At 37.6% G+C, this 19,778-nt stretch overlaps 2 protein-coding genes across 2 annotated transcripts in view; one reads left to right on the forward strand and one right to left on the reverse strand.

Annotated features, from left to right (window-relative positions):
• Window positions 1-519: 519 nt before the first annotated feature.
• foxa1 (forkhead box A1) lies at window positions 520-4,985 on the forward strand. The gene is made up of 2 exons (XM_055173048.2): window positions 520-705; window positions 1,575-4,985. The coding sequence occupies exons 1-2, from the start codon at window positions 634-636 to the stop codon at window positions 2,805-2,807; spliced, it is 1,305 nt and encodes a 434-aa protein (XP_055029023.2). The 5' UTR covers window positions 520-633; the 3' UTR covers window positions 2,808-4,985.
• A 2,402-nt stretch (window positions 4,986-7,387) lies between these two features.
• Window positions 7,388-19,778, reverse strand: part of mipol1 (mirror-image polydactyly 1) — a 99,055-nt gene continuing 86,664 nt past the window's right edge. Inside the window, exons 13-14 of the mRNA XM_055172443.2 lie at window positions 17,779-17,961; window positions 7,388-7,999 (exon numbers count right to left, since the gene is read on the reverse strand). Coding sequence (XP_055028418.2) covers window positions 7,933-7,999; window positions 17,779-17,961 — 250 coding nt within the window. The 3' untranslated portion in view covers window positions 7,388-7,932. The remainder of the gene's footprint in view (window positions 8,000-17,778; window positions 17,962-19,778) is intronic.

Here is a 19,778-nt window from a genome sequence, read left to right on the forward strand (position 1 = left end):
TTGCATATTAATGACTTTAATTAAAGCCATGTTAAGTATTATAAACTCAATGCAATTCAATATTAATATTTAGAACATTAATCTACAGCAAATATTATTATATTAAACCTATATTATGTTTAAAAGATCATAACCTATATTTAGATAAAATGTTCTGAAATTTAATTTACGGTAAACGGCAGTAATTTATATCAATAACTATATACCATTTTAAACTGTATACAATTTTGCTAAAACGTTATTACAATTTACAACATTTAGTTTTAATAAAGAAAATATGGCATACATGTTTAGTTCTTTATGATATTATAACAAGGATTAAGTTGCGTTGCATTAGTCAGATTACTGCATGAATAAAATTATTTAAAAGTATTTATACTTTAAAATGGCCACGTAATGTGCAATAAAAACAGTAGAGTAAAAGGTGTTCCTGAAATAAGAATTCCGGGTAAATGAGACCTAGAAAGTGGGCTGTACCGTATACGTAACAGGCAGGGGAAGATCAGTGTAGTCCCATTATTTTCTCACTTTACTCAAGCCGAGCGCATCATCCCGTCAGTGATTGCGCGCACTCTACACACACGCACGCACACACACGCTGCGGGTCTGCACGAGCCGCGGACTTCCTCCATTATGTTGGGCGCAGTGAAAATGGAAGGACACGAAACTCCAGACTGGAGCAGCTACTATAGCGATGCACAAGAGGTAAGAGAAAAATAAGACTGCGAACATTTGCACACTGCTGGATTAGTCAGAAACTTTGTAAATGACAACACACCGTGTTTATGCATTATAAACGTGTATTCACCTACAAACCACTCTTTGTGGAAAGAAGTAATTGTATATTTATTTTAAAAATGCATCATAACGTTTACGTTGAATCACTGTCAGAAGCTGAGAAAACATCTGATAATCAATCGACCAACCCACTTGGTGGCAGCAGTGATCCCACTGGAAGTTGGTCAATATAGTATAAAATTGGAAGAGCTTAATTTATTTTGAATTATGGAAAATTATTAGTTATTGTAACTAAACTTTTTGTTTGCATTTATTGTTTAATCCGTGGGTAATATGCATATTTAAATAGCATGTTTCTGTCTGCCCTGTGCAATTTTAGTCTTTTTGGTGACTTGCAATTAATAAATTAGAATCGCTTTCACAATTAAACTTTATAACAATTATTTATAATTGAAGGCTTTTGTAAAATTATTTGTCGTGTGCGCAATACTTTGCACATACAATAATGTGTTATATTGAACGGCAATACGTGTTATATTGAAAGTGGCAAAATATCGCCCCGGATTACAGATTAAATAATAATAAATCAGACATTAACGATTGCGTTAATTATTTCATTTATAGTCAAGCTGTTAAATCTCCAAATGTTTTTATAAAGTGAAGAAATATCAAAAGAATGACTAATATCTCGTAAAAACATTATGAAATAACAAAAAGTAGGCTATTGCTGATTAAAGCATTTAAAGTATGTATGGCAGCTCGCAATTGCAGAATTTGAACGAAAAGCCTGTTTAACAAAAATACAGTAATAAAATGCATGAATTCTTTGCTTTCAGGTGTATTCTCCCATGACGAACAGCGGTATGAACGCTGGGCTGGGCTCCATGAATAACATGAACGGCTACATGGGCATGTCGACCAGTGGAAATATGACTTCTAGCTCTTTCAACATGTCATACGCGAACCCTGCGCTCGGTGCTGGACTGAGCCCGGGCACCATGGCGGGGATGCCATCGGGCGCCACCGGTGCGATGAACGGGATGGGCGGCGGGGTATCGACCATGGGCACCGCTCTCAGCCCGTCCAACCTAAACGCCATGACGGCTCAGCACAGCTCCATGAACGCCTTGAACCCTTATTCCAACATGAGTCCCACCATGAGCTCCATGAGTTACGCACAGCCCAACCTAAACCGGGCCAGAGACACCAAGACTTTCAGGAGAAGTTACCCGCATGCCAAGCCGCCCTATTCCTATATATCGCTCATTACGATGGCTATTCAACAGGCACCGAGCAAAATGCTTACTTTAAGCGAGATTTATCAGTGGATAATGGACCTGTTTCCCTACTACCGTCAGAACCAACAAAGGTGGCAAAACTCCATCAGGCATTCACTGTCTTTCAACGACTGTTTCGTCAAAGTCTCCAGGTCGCCAGATAAACCGGGAAAAGGCTCCTACTGGGCCCTACACCCTGATTCTGGGAATATGTTTGAGAACGGCTGTTACCTGCGCCGACAAAAGCGCTTCAAATGCGACAAAAAGCTGTCGGCGGGTAAGGGCTCTGATGGAAAGAGGGAGCACAACAGTGGTTCGGGTTCGCCATCGAGCGACAGCCCCAGCACCAAACCCGTGCATATGGACTCCAGCTCTATAACCTCGTCGAACCACTCGTCCAGTCCGCACAGTTTGGACCACAGGAGCGGCACCACCAACTCCGAACTCAAAAGCACGGGCGCACAGATCCACTCCGTGTCCAGTTCGGCCACATCTCTTTCCTCTATACCTTTACCCCCTCACTCTTTGGGTCACGAGTCGCAGCTGCACCTCAAGGGAGACCCCCATTACTCCTTCAATCACCCGTTTTCCATCAATAATTTAATGTCCTCTTCAGAGCAACAGCATAAACTGGATTTGAAAGCCTATGAACAAGCGTTGCAATATTCCTCCTATGGCTCAGGGATGTCGTCCAGTTTGCCCATGGCCGGGAGAGCCAGCATGGACCCATCGGCTTTAGAGGCCTCGTACTATCAAGGTGTGTATTCCAGGCCGGTTCTTAATACGTCTTAGTCCATGTTTTCATTTTCAACTGCTGCCGACGAGAAAAAAAACTTTATTTTATTTTTTGCATGCACCTGGTGCATAAAGAACTGTTACTTTAAAGTATAAAGAATTGTGTATGTGTATAATAAAATATTGTAAAGTGTTTCCCTTGAATGATTGTATATCCCAGTTATAAATCATTGCTAGTGTATTTAAAATCATTTTGAGCTTGTAAAATACTTGTTGTAACCCCCAAAACTTGTAGTTCCCCACCATATGTTCATGTGTTACAAACGTGCACGAAAGAAGGTCAACTTTGGTCATGTAGAAAAATGATTGTTGCTGGTTTAAAAAAAAGCCATGCTCCTGTCTGTTGCAGATGTATTTGAATGTTGTCATTTTACTCATTGTTTTGGGGTTTATTTACCTCGTTTTGACAAAAACACTTTAAATCCCAATCTTGTACTGAAATAAATTAATCCAACGTGGAAATGCATTCTGAATAAAATATGTATTTCGTAACCAAACAAAAAAATACAGTGTTTGTGACGTTCTTATAAAAAGAGGGAAATATATGAAGGCGCGCGCCAATTCCTTTGTATTTTGGGCAAATTTATATTTGAAATTTACTGCAAAAAACAAATGTGATAAATCCAGTCATTTATAGAAATATCAGACTTCATTTATTTGTGTAGCCTATTTGTAGAAAACTTTATTCTATTTTTATTTTTTTTTCTATTTATTTGTTTTGTCTATTATATTGTTCTTGCAATAATGACGAATTCCCGCACAAGATCAATCAATCCATAGCAGAATAAGTTAAATAAAATAGTAATCCCCGCAATTTTAAATTTATATACCGTCTTCCCCCGAAGGCAGATTTTGGCTGAGTCTCTCTGTTTTTGACTTGATGTTGGTAAAAGACCAAGAGAAAATCCAAGTCTAACACAAGCGCAGCCTGAAAGACTCGCTTCATAAAAGATCCGATCGGGTTTTAAATGGGATTTTAAACAATATCATAGAAAGGCCAAATCATCTTTTTGTGAAGCGTAACCTACATGATGGGCACGTGAACCTGAACAGATTTGACTTTGATCATGGTATTTTGTACACACGCATTTTGGCTGAGTAGCCGTGAAATTCATTTAATTATCGTGTAATTCCCCCCCGATGCGTAAATAAAATGGATAATTGACTTCAGGCGACAGAAATCGCTTTAAGTGTATAGAAATACAGATCATCTTATGCATGTGACCACAATTATGTCTTCAATTATTCAGCTGACACTTGTCTTTTATTGTTAAATTGTGTTATTGTTAAATTGTGAATTAAAAAATAGAGATAAAGATCATAATTTTCTAATGACAGCCCGACGCAGATTTGCATGATATCGAATTACACGAGGACAGAAAAAGTAAATCTAATAAAACTGGTAAATTATTGCGCTGATTAATACTAACATTTGTAAAGCATTTAAATTGTTTTAAAATTATTTTTTAAAATTGTAAGAAAAAAACACTATCTTTGGTATGTTTGAATAGACATAATCTAAATTATTTTATCATCTGCACATCCACGATAAGAAAACCGCTTATACAATTAAAGTGCCTTATAAAACAGATTTAATATTTTATTTCCCAAAATATTTAGCTAGATCACATGATTTTTCCCGAATACACAAAATGGCAAACAAATATTTATTTAATAATTCTTGCATTTATTTTTCTTTTATAAAACAAATTTAAGTTGTTTTGGTGATGTACACATTTATAAAATAACTACACACAGCGCCATTATCCAGTTCATAAATCACATTACTGTGACAATGCCCTCATATCAGATCATATAACCAAAACTTTGTCTTTATTTAAACGTTACGTAAATATTTAAGTAACGAATGTTTCAAAATAAATGACTCAACGGGATGCTTATGAGAATGGTTAAGACATCACCGAATTATTATGCGATTGCTTATATTAAATTCACAAACTGTTCATTTGGGTAGTGCAGAAATATTAGGCGAACTTATTTTTGGGGGTAAAAAATGAATGCATTGTCTGTATACGAATGCATTAATAAGGAGAACTATCTGAATGCCAATTCCATTATAAATTTAAATAAAACATTGGTTGTGTATTTAGACATGTATTAATAAAATGTAATTTGTATTGCAATCATATTGTAAATTTGCCTGAAAGCGTCTATAGCTTAAATGTGATATTGATATGGTTTGTGTAGACTTGTTTTTGTAATCAAATTTATTTTCTATACAACAACTCTTCGATTTCAGCCTTTACGTTGCATACAATATCTGTGCATCTTCTTTATTTTTAAATGGCCAGACGTTATTAAGGCATAACATATGTTATCAGCGGGCAGTGTCCAAGAAAGAGGTTTCAGAAGCGCCTTGTTGTCCAACTTATGTGGCATTTCTCGTTACCCCATCAAAAGCCCTGGCGCTTTCTTCGGCCTTATGGACAAAAATTTCGACAACAATACACATGGCCCTTTAGTTCAAAGCGCCCATCAGCGGGCCTTCCCGTAGACCTTTATTCTCTCTCTTTTCATTCGCAGTTTGGAAAAGCACTACAGGGCCAAGGCGCTCCTAATACCTTCTGATGGGGATTGAATTAATTATCTCCAATAACACAATTGTGCTTGGCCAACGAAAAGAGCAAAGCAATACCCCTTCAAAAATCACACGCACGAAAGAAAGGAGCTTTCAAAGGCCCAGTGAGAAGAGGGAGATCTCTCTATCCGAAATCAGCTTTAGAAGCAGCTGGTTTTCCATTAAAAATGATACGGGAGAAGTTTATTAGGGCTTTGTGTCCCTCTAATATGCATCGACCATGTCAGGTTGGTGGTCTCGCACTCCCCTCGTGGTGCTCTGCGTTTTGTGTCTTCATTATTCTGGACCAAGACTGAAAGAGACAGTTGGTTTTGTTGGGGTTTGTCGGAGAAATCAACAAAGGATTTTGTGCATTTCTTGATATTTCTACTTGTTAAGAGCTATTACAATTTTTGGAGTTAAAAGAATAATGTTGAGGGGTTTTATCAAAATGCAATTTAAAACAAAGTCAGGTCGAACTTAATTTTGAACCTGCAAAATGTATAAATCATTTCGTTTAATTGACCAAATTCAATAATGCGCAATAACTTTAGTGCACTAAAACTAACACACAAAAGGCAAGCACATTCAATAATTCATCATTAGAGTTAGGGAAAAAAACACGCATCAAGAAAATGCGCACACAAACGACATAAATTGGTATAAATAACTGTGGAAAGCACATGGAAACGGAGAATGAAGGCTTTGAAATATTTCGTGTCGTTATAGCAACAGGATCAGTAGCGCTTTTCACTGAGGGTCATTCAATATATGCGGCCGAAACACGGTTTTAATTAAAGCGTATAAAAGTTTTTTTGTAAGTCGATGATCACGCACACTGAATTTGGGGGGCGATAATCGGGCGTTTCACTCCACATGCCCTAACACACACACACACACAGACTCGAGCCTTCACACCCACCCTGAGTATGCATCTTAAACACATCTTTATAAGCATGCACATCTCAAACAAATCATTTAAGAATGCACGTCTCAAACAAAGTTTCTCGTCTGGAGAAAAAAGGTTGGAGCACTATCAAAGGACAACACTTTTCTTTGGAGACGTGTGGGGACACCCAGGTTGCGCCATCTCCACGGTAACCTATAGGGAAAAAATCGACAAGCTTGTCCTGGTGTCGGGGCATTTATTTGAGGGGAGGGCAACTCAGCAGCACGTCTCGCCTAAACAGCCCTTACCGGTGCATCTAACATATTTCTGAGTACATAATCGATCAGCTGAAGAACAGAGCTGAAGGACGGCAGGGAAAGGAAACGTAAACCATGCCCATATCATTGTTTGGTGTTTGTAGTCGTCGGTAAATGTCGACAGATCTCTTTGGTCCATTTTATATTTGTAAATTATCAGCATGCAAAGCACTCGCTTTTAGACAATCACATTTTTTTAAGAATTCAAAGAAACACAAGCATTCCTTTGTTTAGACAATCTGCGCCTTATAAATAGTATTTATGTAATTTTTTTAAAGGCGCATAGACATGTCCTTCCCGAAAGAGGATTAATTTCGTTAATTAAATTAATTTTCTTCCAAATAGTTTTTTAAGATAAGACTAAATATTTTTACATCACATATAAAATGATTAAGACAATCATGTTTCACATCTCTCAATTTTAACAGCTCTACCTCACAATGTTATTTGAATTTTAAAATAATTTACGCCTTGACTTTACGCGTTTAACGAGTTTAATTTGTGTAATTTAGACAAGCCATATATTTTAGTCAATTATGAACAATAAACCGGCATATTTTAAGGCAGATTTGCCTTACTAAAGACCTATGATTTTATGAAATGAATTAAAGAATAAAATCTTAAATAAATTGGTGTTAAAAGGCTATTATCCAGCAGAATTTAATTCGGTTTATCATATTTCGGATAACATGTGAACCAAGAGCAAAAACTCTTCGATATTTATATTACGTTTATATGTTACGATTGACTATAATCTGTTGGGATAATATAATGAGAAAAAATACTAACGGAAAAGCACAAAAAACTTTTTTTATTAATAGTAAATACTGAACAAGATTGAATGATAAATACTTATTGGGTTGCTTCTGGACTGATTGTACTTTTCATTAATTTCAGAAAAAAAACATGATCATGAAAAATACCTGAAGATCAGTTTGTCAGTAAATAATTAGGAAAACTATTTTACAAAAAAATCAGCTTGGTCTATCAAATATACATATCTCAGTACTTGATCATGTAACTGTCCAATCGATTTGTTGCTTAAACTGACCCATAGCAAGTTTTTTTTTCTTAAATAATAAAGACCCAAAGAGCAGAATTGTGTGAGAGTTAAAAAACTGTCAGAGAATCGTTCATTGGTGAATGCAGTGTGAATGAGGTTAAACATTTACGATCCAGTTTCTGAGCCACCCTGCAATGAGAACAGGACTGAGAGGCAGAAAGGCACTTCCAGCCTGTGTTTACGCAGGCCAGGCTTCGGCTGTTTGCTCAGAGTTAAATGCTGCAGCCTGGACACCAGATGTGGCCGTCTGCTCGGGTCGCCCGGCGGCCAGTTAGTCAGATCACCGTACGGACACTGCCTGTTCCAACTTTCTTCCTTAACACCTCCACCAACCGCTCCAACCTTTGAACATGAAAACACACAGAGAGAAAGCAGAAATAAGTGATTATGTCAATGAAAGACAGGTATGACAAACGCAGACCGACTCTTTGCTGTTTTCTCCTGACACAAGGGTGCTCCTGGAGGAGTGAAAAAACAGAGAGGGGATGTAGATGCTTCTTAAAGTGGGTGAGACATCCATGCTGGTGTCAATGCCCAAATCCTCCAAATATCCGCCTGCCTTTACTCTGGCAAACAGAAGCCTGAGTGTGGTGTCATGCGATTGGTCGGGGTGAGTAAACCTGTGCTTATGAGGGCGATGATCCCGAAGACTGTGGAAATGGAGGAAGATCTGGCTGGGTGAAAGGGATTCTTTTGGAGCAAATGAAAAATGGGCATGAAAACAGGCCTGTCTCTTGCCATCCAAACAAATGCTGATACCCCCTCACACACAAACACATTCAGAAACCTCATATCTGACAGTACAGCACAGGTTTCTGATGATGCTCTTGATAATATTCAAAACACAAAGTGCTTTATTTTACATACTAAACAAATTCAAAAATGTTTTAAGTAGTTTGGAATCACCTAAACTTTAAGCCATCAGACGAATTAATCACTTTAAATTGTTAATCAAAATAATCAACCCTGTACCACGAAATGATGTACCTATAGTCACATAATTTTATGAGTGTTTTCAATGACACTGACATGCTTTTCCGTCTTTTTGCGTGAACGTGTCACGTATTTCTGTTTACGTGTCACTGTCAAGTATTTGTTACTCAACTATTTTTCCTATTTTCAAACCATTGTCACTTCGGTTTAGGGTTAGATTTGGTGTTTGCGTTAGGAAGTCACTTTAAGTATTGGTTTATACCTTTTCATGATTTTATTTTTAGATTTTAGATTTTAAACCATTGTCGCCTGGCGTTAGGGTTAGTTGGGTTTGGGTAAGGATGTCATTTTATGTAAATCTAACCCTAAACCGAAGCGACAATTGTAAGAAAATAGGACAAAACAGTTGAGTAACAAATACGTGACAGTGACACGTAAACAGAAATACGTGACATGTTCATGCAAAAAAGCGGAAAAAGGTCACAAAATTACGTGACTATAGGTACGTAATTTCGTGATAATGGGTTGCAATAATAGTAAATCAAAGATTTTACCATAAGTAAATTTGCAAAAACAAAATCAGTCATAAGTCGCACAACTACATTTGTAGTAATAGCCAATAATACATTGCATGGGTCAAACTTATCTATTTTTATGCCAAAAATTTAAATATTTACTGTAAATATTAAAAAATTATATATCATTAGTAATATGTGTAACTAAGGACTTACTTTGGACCACTTTAAAGGCGATTTTCTCAATATTTTTCTTCCAGATTTTTAAATAGTTTTATTATATTCTCGTTTCATTATAAACCATACATCAATGGAAAGCTTATTTATTAAGCTTTATTTAAAAAAAATGTACCCTTATGACTGGTTTTGTGGTCAGGGGTCACATATAATATATAAGCAAATTGTCAATATTATTTTAGATAATGAGAAGATTCAATAACCAGATCAGAACGAAAAACAAAGTTTGACGCTAAAAGTGAGAAATATTTAGAGATTTGTATAAATTTCTAACGTGACTGACGTAGAAATAGTAGTACTCTTAAAATGGATGTGTTTAAACCACACATTTTGTTTCTAGTTAATGACAACACGTTTATTGTGTTGCCCTTAACTAAACACATCTCTGTGTTATTGTTTAAACAACACATTTTGTGTGCTTTTAACACATCTTTTATTTATTTGAACACAAAATCAGCACGCAATGTGTTAAATGGCATTACACAAAACAATGTAAAAAAAATAACACATCAGAGAGATGTTTGACAACTCACTATCAATGTAAAAATAGAGAAGGAATATCACAACCATGTTTGTTGCTGTGATCCGGAAAACAGAAATAAAATAAAGTTGCAATAAAATAGATGAACCAAAAGGCTTTGAAGATTTTAAATAAGGTGTTGGATATTTTTTTCTTTAAAAAAAGACACAAATAAGTTTTAGACAAAGGAGACAGGCTTCTGTTGGAGCTTTCTTAGCAATGCTGATAAGACGTGCTTAGCATAGCCACAACTAACCGTGTCTACTGAGTTTTTATCAAGTTTATCAAGTGAACACATGGGAGTGGTTTGACCCAATCCCTGCTCCCTCTTTACTCTCCACCTGTTTTCTCCTACTGGGAGTTTGGAGAGCAGCCGTAAGACCATGTGTATTTCTCACAAGAACTACGCAACCAAAATGCATGAGGGAAGGGGGAGGGAACAGGCTAATATTTATAAAAGGTCACAAAAATGAGCAGTGCATGCACACCTGCATATATACATAAATAAGCAAACAGCCTTCATATAACAAACGCACAATCCACTTCCCCCAAAACATACAAACATACACAGACACCCTTACTGTCGCTCTCTCCCTCCACATGTCCATCTAGCTGTCATAAACATGCACAGAAACACCTTTCCCCCTTGTGTGCAAATTTTAAGCGTTTTAAATATATTCATTAGCCTCTCTGTCGTGTTTGCACAATTAACAGGTCTGCGATTCTGTGGCAGGATCTCCGAGGTGTGTCTGCGGGCTGGGGAGGATTTGGCGAACACTGTTTGCAGAAAGCGGCCGTAAACTCAAACATACACGCGAGGGAAGAGCCGGCAAAAGCTTAAATCCCGATTAAGAATTCACGGAGTCGAAAAACCAACATTTCCAGCTCTGAGTAAACAGCGGCCGTGCATAAATTGTAAACAACAGCACGTTTTATGTATGGCATTAAAACATATTCAGGTTTCAATGCAAAAATGTGATCCTTTTGTTGTGTTTTGTTTACGCATAAGCTATATTTATGCCTCTACAATGTTTGGCAAAAATCCTTGATGGGGTGATATAACGAGGAATCAAATTGTCCTTGATCTTTTGGGATTGTACTATAAAACATACTGTAACTTTTCAAACATCCTCTCTAGTCCATAATCTATAAATATGGCTTGTTTATGGGGTTCAACTACTCATTTCATATCATACAAGTGTTCCTGCATTGCATCTGCAGTGCAAAAGGTTGTGAGTTCGATTCCCAGGGAACATGCATACTGAATATAATTGCAGGTACATTCAGTAGTTCTTTTTCAGATATTATTTTTATAAATGTACTCATTTGTCATAGATCACAAGATGCAGGGTTCCCACACCTTAGTTAACTTCAAATTCAAGGACCTTTCAAGGACTTCCAGGTCCAATACCTTCAAATTCAAGGACTAAATGTGGGGACAGATTTCAAGTGAGAGCAAGGTTACATCGTGTTACCTTTTAAGATACATTGTTACAGTTCCCTTTGAGGGAACTCGTGCTGCGTCACTGCGGTGACACTTTGGGGACGCCTCCAGGGGTAAGTGCGTCTGAATGTTTATATCAAATTCAACCAATGGTGAGGCTTAACGACAAAGACAGGGTGACGTGGGAGCCAGGAAGTATATCGCTATCTGAAATATTGCCAAAGGCGGCGTCACAGGGACGCAGAAAGTATGGCAAGGGAGACGCAGCGTCTCGTTCCCTTCTCAGGAAACAACAGTTACATACGTAACCCGAGGCATTTTCATGTGCCAAACACAACTATGCAAAACATTTTTAATGATATTATCCTACATATCCTATAATAATATAGATTTTTTCCCCATAAAATAGATTCAAGCACTTTCAATGACCTGTATCTATGTATGTATATTTTCAAAAACTTCCTAGGGCCTTGAATTTTTCCCCCCAGATTCACAAACTTTCAAGGACTTCAAGGACTTCAAGGACCCGTTGGAACCCTGAAGATGTTACAGGCCATAACAATATAATACTTTCTTAGTTAAAAGTGTCTTATATAGTTGAAAATCATGACACTACAATCTTAACGATGACTACTGCAACAGTAGCAAGTTCTCCACAAGGCAGAACAAATCAAAACGGTAATAAAACATAACGGTAAAGAGGGTCAGCCTTCACTGTGCCAGACAGAAGCCGCCCCACACAGGCCTGCAAGACTATGTATGCCGGGACACACCAGCCGCCGTCTATTTGTGGTCCATCGGGCCAATGAAAAGAGTCTTTGTGCGTTTCTCACGGCCAAGTTTGATTCAGTGGGTCATTAGACATTCAACTCAGCTCTTCTGTCAATGAGCTGCAGCGACTGCACTCAGGTGCCACATTCTGGGCCTGCACCGGGCTTCTCTTCCCCGGCGTGCCCTGCAGCGGGATCACGGAGACTGGTCGCATCACCCCTGCATTCTTCTCACCACCATGTGATGAAGCCCACGTCACAGCGGCTTCCCACAGTCGGCCAGAGCCCGGTGAGTATGGGGCATCCATCTGATTGTCAGCTAGCGGTCAGGTGTGACCGGCACAACCCCCCCTCTCCCAGGCCTGACCTCAGTCTGGCACGCAAGCATATGGTCATGTTTAATTCAATTTAAGTGTATTTCACAGTAAATTAGCATAAAACATAGGGTGGTCCTTATAATGGGGTCAATTTTATTTTTAAATATTCAACTCTCAACCCCTAAATGTGTTAGGATATCAATAAAAACACACTGTGCAAAATTTTAAATAAATCCTACAATATCTAGAGGTTGCTCAAAGCCTTATTTCCGGAAACACATATTTTTGCAAAAACTGTATCATTTAAAAACGCACAACACATATAAAACTTTCTTCTTGGAGGGTAACTTTGTTCCAGTTATTTCAGTCTCTTCTGACCTGAGTAACCATATAGCGGACTTGCTTCGTGTTGCTTCAGCCATTGTCTCAGTCTATATTGTCCATTCACATTGAAGCTTTCTTGCATTAAAAGACATATCACATCACAACTAAAACAGGAGTTTTAATTGCATGGAGCATGGTCAAATAAGTCCATTGCTGCCATAAGTATATATTATTAAACAATTATACATGCTAGCACAAAGTATCACATAATACGCAAATGTGTTAAATTCAAAAGTCTTTTGAGCAACCTCTAAATATTAATTAATATTGAAAAAATTGTGCCCAGTTTATTTATTTATTTATATAAATATAGTGGTGGGGTGAGAGCATGAACTTTAAAAAGTTGAAAAATATGGACCACCCTAATAAAACATCACAGGTTTCATGCCCCATGATTGGGTCTAAAGGTACAAACCCAACCATTTGGTTAAATTAACATAGAAAATCCATATCTGACACAACCTTAGTTTGAAATGCATAACGATAAAATGTATACCACCTTGCAATGCAATGCAAGTCTCTTTGGATAAAAATGCATTTGCCTAATCTGAATTCCTGAACTCTTGTACGTGACAATCACGATGTGTAACAAGTTGATCAAATCCAGACCATGAGAATGGCAATGCATCTGTATTTAAAGACGAGTGTATTTAAGTCTTAGTCTAGAGTAAAAACAACACCATGATTCTCAGAACATTGACAATGTGTCAACTTCCAGTAAAACAACCCAGAAACGTCACCTGCAGCACTGCAGAGGGGTGAGATGGACGTTTACATCACAGTTCGACTCAACGCTGTACACAGAAGTGACTCAGTTGGCTGAACCTTGCACTGCAGACACCGCTGGGTCATACATACCTCTACATTAGCCCTATAATGTACACAAACAAACTACTGTCTGTAACACACACCAGCTATTTTCCAAACCCAGCGAAATAACTTGCTGTCGACTGCTTACATGCCTTCTAGATCAGAGATTCTGGATGGATCTGGATTCAATGGATCTCTCTGCTAAAAAGCAGATGATGTGTTAAATAAGAAAAAATCCAAAATGTGCTGTGGATTCCCAGGAACGGTGCAGAAAACCACTTTGGTTTATAAACTTTAATCCCACAACCCACTTAGACAAGTGTGATCTATCTCAGGACCAACCAAAATATTCTTAAATGGAAATATGGGAAAAAACAACTTTGCTTTCTTGTATAAAAATAATAATTTATATTTTCCTTCTCATTGCATAAAATGAAAAATAACTTGAATTACAGTAAGTATTTCACTGCAACAGCTAAAAGTGATTTTATGCAACACAGCTATTGCAATCCACAACCTAAAGGGTTTTTGACAGATTTAATGAAATAAAATTACGATTTCTCTTGACTAAATCACCATCTCATACTGTATGTGACCCTAGTTGAAATGTATACATTCTCTGCAGGGATTGACATTAACACTCGCCAACCCACCAAATGCGGGTAGATTTCGGCTGTGGCGGGTCCCACTAGCCACTTTGGCAGGTTGAATTTTTTATTGTAGTTTTCTTAAAGTTATGCGAAATGCCAAACAATGCATAATACGAAATTCAAGGCGCATACCTAAATGCACACGTCCCAGTTTTGTCAGAGGAAACCCGCGAGCAGAGAGGTTTGCACATCATTAATGTACAGTATACTTTGTGCAACAATTATAATGATCTCGACATTTGTCATTAAAAATCTTAACAGCCCTGAAGTCTTAAATCACTTTTAATAGAAATCATGATCAACCTTATAAAGTACAATCTGCATAAAGGTTTTTGTGTTTATCTTTTTAGTTCATCTTCTACACCCCAGTGCCACTTTTAATATATTTATTAAAAGTTAATCTATTTATGCCGTACTAGCATGTTTTTCATGCAGCTAAATATATGATCTGTACTGGTATATACCAGCTAATAAATGTTGTCTTAATTTGGGTGGTCAATCTGCATTTTAAGGGTTTAAAATCTAATCTAGCTAAATCAAGTACATCTACTCTTAATTAAAGTCATTTTAGGATGCCAAGTTTAATCATAAAATGTATTTTACTTACAACAAAATTGTGGCCAGTGAAAATGCTGAGTGGCATGTAACTTGGGACAACAACTAGCCACTTTGGCTGGTGAGGAAAAAAGTGAATGTCAAGTCCTGATTCTCTGAATAAATAAGCTTTCCATGGATGTATGGTTAGGACAGGACAATATTTGGTCGAGATCTGATAATCTGGAATCTGAGGATGCAAAATTTTTTAATATTGAGCAAATCGCTTGGTCCAAATGAAGTCCGTAGCAACACATATTACTAATGATAAATAAATTGTATCCTAATGATTTTTGATCCATACAATGTATTGTTGGCTATTCCTACAAATATACCCTTGTGAATTATGACTTGTTTTGTTGTCCAGTGTCACATCTGTTTTTATAGTGGTTCCTGCATTTAAGCCCCAATGCTTCCAACTACACTTCCCTTCAATAAGTGATTCTGTACTTTATATACTTTACAAAAGAGGGACCATACACTGCCTAAAATATGGTATTTTAGAAAGAGGGCAGGACAATGTTCATTCTGCATGACTCTTTAATACCTACACTATGCAAAGATAAACAAACCATATATGCACTTTAAGGTATGCACAAAAAATAATTGTTAATTAAACTTGTTTAAGCAAGAATGCAATGATTTGTGTCAATGCAGACTTTCAGAAATGTCAAGTAAAAACCAGCGCAGAAAGTACACTTGCGGTGTTTTAAACAGTAGCAGCGGTCTAAACGACGAGTTGCATGTTAGCCAGCAGAGACTGTGTGATCTTAGCACTGAAGATGGAAGCCCTTCAGAGTGTCATGTGTAAACAGTCCACTAAAGTTCTCGCTTTTATTCTGCGCTCTCATTGTGCCGGGGTGGTGGGGGTTCTCTCTGTGTTTTGAGCACCCCCTTAGCTTGGCATCTCCACCCCCTTTGGTTAATTCATCATGTAAATAGATCAGTAGGCCGGCCTGTGTTTGCTTTACGTGGGAAGCCCCCATCCGAGCGAGACGAGAGAGAGAAGATCTCCCAGCCAACCGACTCTTTTAAGCGTATAGACAACAGCTCAGTAAACCAGGTTTAGGGAAGCTGAGGATATAAGTTTGAAGACGACGTCTAACAGAGCCGTAGTATTTCCAAACAATTCTGTAATGCCAATATAAAGGAATATTTTAAAGAAGTAATGGCATTGCAAAACAAGCCATTTTCTGTCATGAACTATAAAAAGGAAGTAATATTTATGCTTTTCTTAGCATACAAGTCACATAAAAATAACACAATTAATCATAGAGCTTGTCCCCATTCACTTCCGTTGTGAGAATAATACACTGTAAAAAGTGAAAATTTGATTTAATAAAAAAAAAATTCTTCAATTGGTAACACGCTGTAAAAAATAAAATAAATGCAGCATGGAGTTAAAACAACTTGGTTTTGCAAGTCAATTCAACCTACCATTTTAAATTTGACGTGTGATAAGTTGATATAACTTATAAAAATAAGTTGAAATTGTTTAACTTAATTTGTTAAGTTAAAGTAATATAAAAAATATATGTTGATTTGACAAAAATGCAGCATTTTTTACAGTGCACCTGATTTTAAATTTTTTTTATTTTCTCATTTAACAAAAAAAAGAATGTGAAAAAGCTTAAATATTTTAGGTGTAACGAATTGAAGTAATTTTTAAAAGATATTTCACCTTAAATTTTTTACTTATAAGTCAGAAAATCGAAGTTGATAAAACTTAATTTTTTTAACGCTTTCCCCGGCAACCTTTTTTAAAAAGTTGCCAGCCAGCGCCAGCATTTTCAAAAAAGTTGAATGCCTTCTAGAAAAGGTTCTTCTTTAAATATATCAAATGAAAGGAGAAACGCTCTTCTTTCAAACCAAAAAACCTGTTTCATCCTCTTTCATTTGTTCTCTTTTCTCACCTCTCAAATATGTGTAGGTTCCTTTAAAAAATAGCAAATTTTTAGCAAAAAGCTGAGATAATTGCATTTTTGTGAAGGACTTTTGAAAGAGATCAGACAAATTCAGTGCAATGATCAAAACATACACAGAGTTCTTACTATTGCTTTCAGGTTTTAGAAGTTGCGTAAGAGCACCACCTGGCGGATAATAGTGAAAATATGGATTGCCAGAAAACTCGTCATTGGCAGGGAAGCGTTTTCTCTTAATTGACGAGCAGTGATGGGAATAACGGCTCATCTTCATATGCTGCCACAAAATTTGGGGTTTCTACTTCGTGTCCATTTCATTCATTTAAAATATTTAAAGGCGGAGTGCACAATGTTCGAAAGCCAATGTTGATACTTGAAATCACCTAAACAAACACGCCCCTACCCCAATAGAATCTGGACCTTCTTTTAAAAGACCCGCCCCACACATACGCAACCCGGCAAGGATGTCGGTTAGTAGACACGCTCCTTACTGCTGATTGGCTATAAGTGTGTTTTGTTAGTCGGCCTGTCTCGTTTTCCAAAGCGTTTTTCAAACATTGTGCACTCCGCCTTTAATATTGGGGGCACCACAGTTATTTTAAATATTAAAGTAATGCAATAGTTACTGTCCCTGGTAATTAGTTACTTTTATAATGATCATGTAACGCAGTTACCAACTCATGTACTATTTGTGAGAAGTAACTAGTAACTATAACTAATTACTTTTTTAAAGTAACGTTCCCAACACTGTTAACGAGTTAACTCATCAATGGCGAGAAAAGAGCTAAGTGTTACCAATTGAAGTAATTTTTATAAGTAGTTCCAACTTTCACTTTTTACAGCTCATTTGGTAGAGCATTGCATTAGCAGCGCAAAAAATTTGGGGTTTGATTCCCAATGAACACACTTACTAATAAATGCATACCGTAAATGCACTGTAAGTCATTTTGAATGAAAGAATCTGTCAAATGTGTAAATGTAAAGACCTTTACATGAAATAAAGGTTTATGTAATGTTGTACAGACCTTTGAACTTTCTCATTGGCCTCTTTCTCTCGTTCCTGAGCCAGGCAGAGTTGAGTCTGAGCGTGCTGATGTTCTGAAGTCACCTGCTGGAGGCGACGCTGCAGGGCTTCAATTTGGGTCTGGCTCGGGTTCGAGGTGGCAGGATTGTCATGACTGCTGTCATCAGTTTTACCCTGCAGCACACTGAAATACAAATACACAAAAAGCCTTTGATTCACAAGAATAATTACTATCTACTATACAACAGATATTCTAGTCCTTGATGCTGAAAAGTATGCTTTATTTATAATATTCACCCATTTGAAAATATACTTTTTTTTTAAATGCGACAAAAACAAGACATAACCGTGAACTGACAGCATCAGGATTGCACCGTTCACGCTTCATAAACCAGGACGACAAATGCCAATGGTCAAATTTCTTATACAAACATGAAACTTGACCCAGACACCGACAGAGCGCACTTACAGTTTACCTTGAGGTGGCGAATCATAACTCTCATCAACAGATACATCTAATATTCAAACGCAACGTCAGTACAAGAAACAATATCTGGGGCTATTAACTCTTGGGAATGCCTGTGGAATACATTAGCGCTCGCACGACACCTTCAAACTCAGGATGCTGTTTTCCAACGAGACATGAGATGATGAAGGTCATGATAAAATATTGGTGGGTGAGAGATACATATCAGCCTAACAGACAACATGTAAACTGTTCCAAGAAACCGTGATAACATCATGAAAGATTTCCTGCTTCATGAATTACGGGACCACTAATGATCAATTTAAGCAAATGAGCAACTTAAGATGAAACACATCAATTTATTTTCATTTAAATTAATTAGCCACACTATCAGAAATAAATGCACAAAATCTGTCACTGGGGCAGTTTTTAAAAAAAAAACATCTTTGTACCTAATGCTGCGTTCACACCAAACGCGAATAGAGTGTCTGGAGCAAATAATTTACAGTATATGTTAAATCAATGTAATGACGCGTTTATGCATATCTGGAGGTCTCGCGGCACAAACGAGGCGTTTAGCACGGCGCGGTAGACGCAAATCCGCCTCAATGATGCAAATTGACACCCAAATGACGTAAATTGAGCGCTGCCGTGAGAATCGCGCAAGTTGAAAAATCTGAACTTTGGGGAAAATCGCGTTACATTAACCAATCAGGAGCTTGCTCTAGTAGTGACGTGATTACAGAAAGCGAGCGGAGTAGTAGAAGCCTCTTCCATGACGCGGATTTCCATGTGAATATCTTGAATGACTAGAATTTCACGTGCGAATGAAGCTAGTAAACTTCAATGTTCAAGCGCCCGACTACGCGCAAATAGCGCATTTTTGCCGCCTCTACTGCGTTTGGTGTGAATACAGCATAAGGGTTAGAGCCCTGCAAGCCCGTCGGGGAGAGAGAGAGCACGCATCAAAGAGCGCGCGCGTCAGAGAGAGCTTAAAAGTGATTGATATTGGTCTCGGGTCAGGTCGGGTTCGGGCTGAAAAAATTGCAGGCATTGTCGGGCTGGGGTCGGCTTGAACACTACGGGCCAGGGCCGGGTTAGGGCTGGAGTTTTTGGCCCGTGCAGGGCTCTAATAAGGGTGCATATTACAGTACATTCACAAGGGGCAAAAGCGTTAACGCTGACGGAAGGCTTGTCTGAAGAGTGGCCAACCGCCAATGACAGTAAATAAGAAGCGTTAAGGCTTTCGCTCCGTGTGAATGTACCGTTAGTACCTCAAAAGTACATATTTTTTACATTAAAGGTACCTAAAGTGTACATTTATGAACCTAATGGTACAGATTTTTAAAGGGTAGCATCCCAGTGACAACTTATAATTTTATCTTACAGTGCAGAAGTTTATATCTTCTTCAGAAGAACCCAAGCATCTATGATTTTTGCCCCTCTATCAATGCAGATCTATGGGATTTATTTGACCATTTTGGCATCTGTCAGCCAGGTGAATAGTCCTACCACACCACTCCTAAACAAGATCC

The sequence above is a fragment of the Misgurnus anguillicaudatus genome, chromosome 7, assembly GCF_027580225.2.
Source record: "Misgurnus anguillicaudatus chromosome 7, ASM2758022v2, whole genome shotgun sequence".
NCBI classification, from domain to species: domain Eukaryota; kingdom Metazoa; phylum Chordata; class Actinopteri; order Cypriniformes; family Cobitidae; genus Misgurnus; species Misgurnus anguillicaudatus.

Coding starts and splice junctions, on each gene's coding strand:
- foxa1 (XM_055173048.2), top strand. CDS start 634: ATGTTGGGCGCAGTGAAAATGGAAGGACACGAAACTCCAGACTGGAGC. Junction 706..1,574: donor ACTATAGCGATGCACAAGAG/GTAAGAGAAAAA, acceptor CTTTGCTTTCAG/GTGTATTCTCCCATGACGAA.